The following is a 5,849-nucleotide window of genomic DNA, read 5'->3' on the forward strand; positions in this document are numbered from 1 at the left end:
TCAGTACTTCTACTTGTACTCAGGTAAATTATTTCTTAAGTAGCAATACTTTTACTTAAGTACAATTGTTTTTAGTACTCTTTCCACCACTGCACCATAGTAAACATGAAAATATACTTTTAAAGCCTTTTTATAAATCCTGGCTTGTGTAAATTTCTACATATAGCATTTTATAGGCTAATAAAATAAAGTGTATCATCATTAAGAACTAACATGATCTATCAATGGAAATAAAGGGTTTTGATTTTGACTCTTTGACCCACTGAAGGTTTCTGTGTGATTCACACCATGAATAAGACACATTAAGGGAAGCATTTAAACAATTTTATGAATACACTTTAGAATCGAATCATTAATTGAATTGTATCGCATTGTGAATCGTCTTAAATCAAATCATTCTGAATTTGCGAAAATTGCTCTTGAATCGATTCGCTTCAAATCAACCCAAAGATTTATACCACTAATTTATTCCAGGAAACTGAAATGTGCATGTTTTGTAAAAGTTATCATCATATCCTAAATATCAACCAAACACACCAACAATCAAATATAAATTGTACATATTTATTACCTTTAATTGACAGTTCATTGTGACATCACTTCACTTCTGCCTTTCTAAGAATAAACCAGATTTAATTCTGCTGAGACACAAATAATGATTATTCTTAAGAGCTGCTGCTCACAGAATCATATTCAACAGTTATTGATACAGATAAGATTAGTGAAAAACATATAGACACATAAACACACCAGATATGCAAAGAGATTCTTAAAACACATATTGTATTAGTATTTTAGACATCTAAAGAATATTCATTGATGTCAGAAAACTTTAATAAGATCCCATTATGTTATGATAATTAACAGAGAAATATTACAGACTATTAAAATATAATTAGAAGATTCTCTCAGAAATGACTAAAGAACAAATTAAACATATGAAAGTGAATATGAAAAATAAAGAATGAAAACAGTGAATGTAAGTAAACACACACAAACATTGACGTCTTCTCACTCCTAAGATCTGCTGCAGATGAAGTTGAGTTTGTGAGTCTCAGGAAGGCTGATCCAGCGCTGATCTCCTCCAGACTGAACTGCTCCTTTTCTCTTCGTAAGGCTGCAGTTTTCCGGTGTCGTTCCGTTCCCTGGAGCCCAGTTCTGATAGCACACGATCTCTCCGCTCAACCAGAGCCACATGTTCATTTGGCAGTAGTTGTGTAAACCCAACCACACCGCCTCAGTAGACGCACGTTTAACCACATTCATCACACGACGCTGCATCTCTTCTGAATGAACCGAGACCAGATCCGTATAATTCTGTCTGCAGTATCTCAGAGCTTCAGGCCACGTCAGATTCTCGTTGATCAGAATCAGTTTATCTGGACACAAAACAAACCACAAGCAAAAACTAGAGAGAGACTGATCAAAAACAACATGCAGAACAAACACTGTGGAGGAATCTGTCATGTCAGACATGTAGCGTGAACTTTAAGATATCTGGAGGTGATGGATGGATTGTGTGTGTGTGTGTGTGAGGATCTGCTCACCTTCATGACACACAAAAGGAATTTGGTTGTTGCAAGTGATGTCATTCCATTGACCCAGAGCGTTCGAATAGATCATTGTACAGTTTTCAACACCTCCATCATTACTAGGTTCACCAGGAGTCCAGTATCTGAATGAGGAGTTACTCTGATCTGACCACTGCCATGAGTCTTTGACTCTGAACAGACCGATCCAGACATCATCAGATCTGTGATTCTCATTGATGAACTTCTGAATCTGCTGACTCTCATTCTGGTTCCTCACACTGACCAGATCAATGTGATTCTGTCTGCAGTAACTCTGAGCGTCTCTCCAGTTCTTCTTCTGATTGACAAAGACGAGTCCTGTGTTCACTTTAAGAAAAACAAATGGAAATGAATCAGTTTGTTCATCATTCTTATGCTGGTTTATGGTTTTTAATGTGAATAAGAGCAGCGAAGCATCAGAAACACGTGTAATTCAAAGACTGTTTCTACAGCTGATGATATATTAAATATTCAAATTATATTCATGATGATTTTGCTGATATAACATCAAGAATCCATCGTGAATTTTTTGTGATAATTTTTTTGCAACTATATTTCTCCATCATGTTTTATTACACATTTCTCTGGAATACTGTATTCAGACACACAGAGCTGAATGAGAGACACATCAAACAGATGAAGATGTTAAACTGCATATTAATGTTTGTTAACTAGTCTTTAGAAATATATCAGCAAAAAATCAATTCAAAAGGTTGTGTTGTAGTTGTATGGTATAATACATGCAAATTAATATTGTTGCAATAATAACACTATTAGTGTTTGTCTTGTTCTAGTCTGATCAGTTTTTCACATTGTAATGGACAATTTGTCTTTGTGAGTTCAGTTAAAGTTCATCTAACAATGATGATTTTTACAGGTTTGTGTTAAGATATTTTTTATCAAAAAAATTATTGTAATACGTGTAACAAGTGAACACAATAAAATCCCACTGAAAAGACAAGAACTGAATTTTGTTCTCAGGACAAGAGTTTTGTTCATAAATATCAAGATGGGGAAAGTTGTTGTACATCTATTATATGTTGAAATTTTATGCGTTCATTAATTCATTATAATTTACAGTATGTTTGTCAAAACAATGGTTTGATTTTTTTCAATTTAAAATGTACAGTATAAAGTTTGCTGAAAATATAATTATCTAAGCTCATAATGGCAGATTCCCACAGTTATGAACAACAAATATCAAAATGTGTTCAATATCAGCTAATTTTCCATAAAGAAGTTGAATGTGACAAACATCCACAGTCTCTTCTACATTTATGAGCACATTAAAAAGTAGCAGCATTTAGTATTGCATTGATTTTGTACAGTATATGGTGCATCTTTTTATTAATGAATGTTTATTGTGATTGTATGGAGCTGCACTTACTGTTAGATGAACTGCAGATGAAAGTCCGGCTGTTACTACATGACACATCATGCCATTCTCCATTTCTCATCATAGCACACTCATCTCCACCATCAGGTTGTCCAGGTCCCCAGTTCAGATAGAGCGCAGGTTCACCTGAAGACCACTGCCATTTATCAACACTCATCTTCTGTAGTCCAATCCACATAGCCTGAACACTCTTCACACTCTTCTTCAGCTCGTTCATGTCGTTCATGTTGTCAACGGTGGCCAGATCTGTGTAATTCTCTCTGCAGAATCTCTGAGCTTCAGTCCAGTTCTTCAACACGTTTATAAAGTGATACTGACGCTGAACACATTCAGATACGGAGCAGAGAGCTGTGAAAGAGAGCGTTTGATTTAATGCTTTTCATAACAGGGTCAAACCTGATGAAATTATAACATTCAATTCACGTTTATTTGTAAAGCGATACACATCATTTCAAAGCAGCTTTACAAATGCATGAGTCCATTTTACAATTTAGAGTGTTCTGTTATCAGAACTGTCTAAGTATTACAGAAATGTACATATACAAAGTCACAGTTAGCTATAAATTATATAAATTGAAAGAATGTAATAATTTAATGCAGATAAAATGAGCTCATTGAAGTAATAAATACTTGTTTGTTAACAAATGATTATGACACTTTCAAAAATTTTGCATAAATAAAACAACAAACACACTCACCAATGAGAAGAAGAAAGAAATGTAGAGTTTTATCCATTTCTGAGGAAAAACACATTGAAAAACTCAAACTCAACTGAAAAAAAATAAATAAACTTTTTAACATGATAATGTAATAAAAACATTTAGCAGCATAACATGATTGACAATCATTCAGACAATATTAACATCTGAAAGTGTAATTGTGTTTGAAGAATGAACATGTTCTTACTTTAGAGGTCGTGTGTTTCTGTCCTGAGTCTGATGTTTCTGTCTGCAGATTTAAACTACGTGATTATTATATCTGCTCTCATCCCTCATTCAGCTCATCACATCATTTGTTTATTACTCTAAATCTAATTTTCATATTCTAATTCTTCCTTAGTTGTACATTTTTCCACCTCTTTTCCTTTATTTGCATATTGTCAGTCAATATCAGTCAATATAAACATGGACCTTAATCAGAAAATATAATCATATTTACATTCATAATTGATTTTTTAACATTAATAACTAAACAGTTTCTCTAATGTTATTGCTGGACTGTATAACTCGTGTTACATCCCTGTTCAATTTGACGTGTGTTTGTGTTTCTCTGTTTTTGGTCTCTTTTTTCTGTTTGTGTGTGAACTGAACAACCCACTAATGATCTGATTGATGAGGGTTGAGTTCATTAGTGAAGACTGGTGATACTGGTTACTGAGAGCCTTTAAAAACCCCTGTTTGAGACTCCAGTCAAAGAGAAAGAAACGTGTGTGAGATGAAGGAGTGAGTTTGACTATTGAGAGAGTTTGTGTTGAGAAGAGGGTTTGAAAACTGTTTTTGCTCTTATATTTCTTCTTGTTCCTCTTCTGAGAGCCGAGATCGCTGGTGTTGAGGAGGAGACATGACAGACATTCACAACAGAGACGAGATAAAGACATTAAAGTGCTCATATCATGCTTTCATTCTCCTGAAGTCCATTTCTAATGTTAGTAAAGGTTGTTGGACTCTCATTATCTCACTGAAATAATATCATCATCTTCTGCTGCTGCTGTTTCAGAATAAACGTGTCTTTATTTCCTCCGTCTAAATACTTGATTGTGATTGGCTGGAATGAAGAGATTAAAACATTGTTAATTTTTTTTTAGATTTCATCTCTTTGTGAAAATTCTTATTTTCTTTCATTTCATACTCCTGTTTACTGTTTCTTTGTTTGTTAATAAAACATGAACACATTTGCATGTAAACACATCCTCATCACTCATTTGTTTATGTCCACATTTAGACGTTCAGGCTGGACAATATTTACATCTCTGACGTGAAACAAAAGGAGAAACAGTGTGTTATTGTTCTAGTCATTATGTTTCATTCAGTCTTATTCCTCTGTTAGTTTTATTGAAACAACAGGAAAGTCACGCTATAATTCTGTCCTAATTCAGAGCTGAATCCTTCTAAGTTCACAAAGGTCTAAGTGAATGTTGTTAAATGAGACTCTCTATCATTTCCTGTTTACATCACCAGCTGTTCCCGCCCACCGCTCCTGTCGCCTAGCAACTGTGACAGATGCCATCAGGACACAGCAGAGATGTTTCTGACAGACTTTTAAATACAAAAATGGAGCCATGTTTAGTTTTTTAAAAGCCATCTGGCATATTTCAGGCTGAGACAAGACCATAGACAGTTAAAATCACGGCCTTTCAGGCCTTTCCTAACTGAGCATGCAACACAACTTCTCGTCCAGGCCCTGGTCATATCTAGGCTTGTTTACTGCAATGCTCTTCTGGCTGGACTTCCATCATGTGCAACTAAACCTCTACAAATGATTCAGTACGCTGCAGCTCGTCTTGTCTTCAACGAGCCAAAAAGGGCCCACGTAACTCCTCTGTTCCTCTCTCTCCAAGAAAGTGAGGACAGAGGAATCGAAGGAAAGCTTATTTGTATATTGGAATATTCTTGATCACTTGAGCATCACTTCACTGCGTCATCAGCAGCGCTCAAAGGATCTGCGCTTACGTTATTGAAGTTTGGTTATTTAAGAAATTCATATTTAATAATAAAGCAAGATACCCTGTTGAAATATGTGTGGTTTATTTAAACTGCAAAGGTAAAGTATAAATTAAAATTATTGTGACCGACGTGAAGGGGAAGGATCATTTAAATGTGCGTCCCGTTTAGCAAATAAAAAACTTCCGCATAGGAGACACCTGTGCATCCTCACTCCTCACT

At 35.0% G+C, this 5,849-nt stretch overlaps 1 protein-coding gene across 2 annotated transcripts; it reads right to left on the bottom strand.

Moving 5' to 3' along the window:
* Positions 1-556: 556 nt before the first annotated feature.
* LOC309493248 (C-type mannose receptor 2-like) lies at positions 557-4,947 on the bottom strand. Of its 2 annotated transcripts, none has more exons than XM_082162411.1 (5): positions 3,874-4,947; positions 3,666-3,704; positions 2,959-3,315; positions 1,548-1,898; positions 557-1,379 (listed from the first exon to the last, which is right to left on the bottom strand). In XM_082162411.1, the coding sequence occupies exons 2-5, from the start codon at positions 3,700-3,702 to the stop codon at positions 1,018-1,020; spliced, it is 1,107 nt and encodes a 368-aa protein (XP_082018537.1). In that variant the 5' UTR covers positions 3,703-3,704; positions 3,874-4,947; the 3' UTR covers positions 557-1,017. The 2 variants fall into 2 exon arrangements, with proteins under 2 accessions (XP_082018537.1, XP_082018536.1); XM_082162410.1 differs by having other exon boundaries at positions 3,666-3,738; positions 3,874-3,888.
* Positions 4,948-5,849: the final 902 nt, after the last annotated feature.

This window comes from Leuciscus leuciscus (genome assembly GCF_965113295.1).
Source record: "Leuciscus leuciscus genome assembly, chromosome: 2".
In the NCBI taxonomy this organism is placed as follows: domain Eukaryota; kingdom Metazoa; phylum Chordata; class Actinopteri; order Cypriniformes; family Leuciscidae; genus Leuciscus; species Leuciscus leuciscus.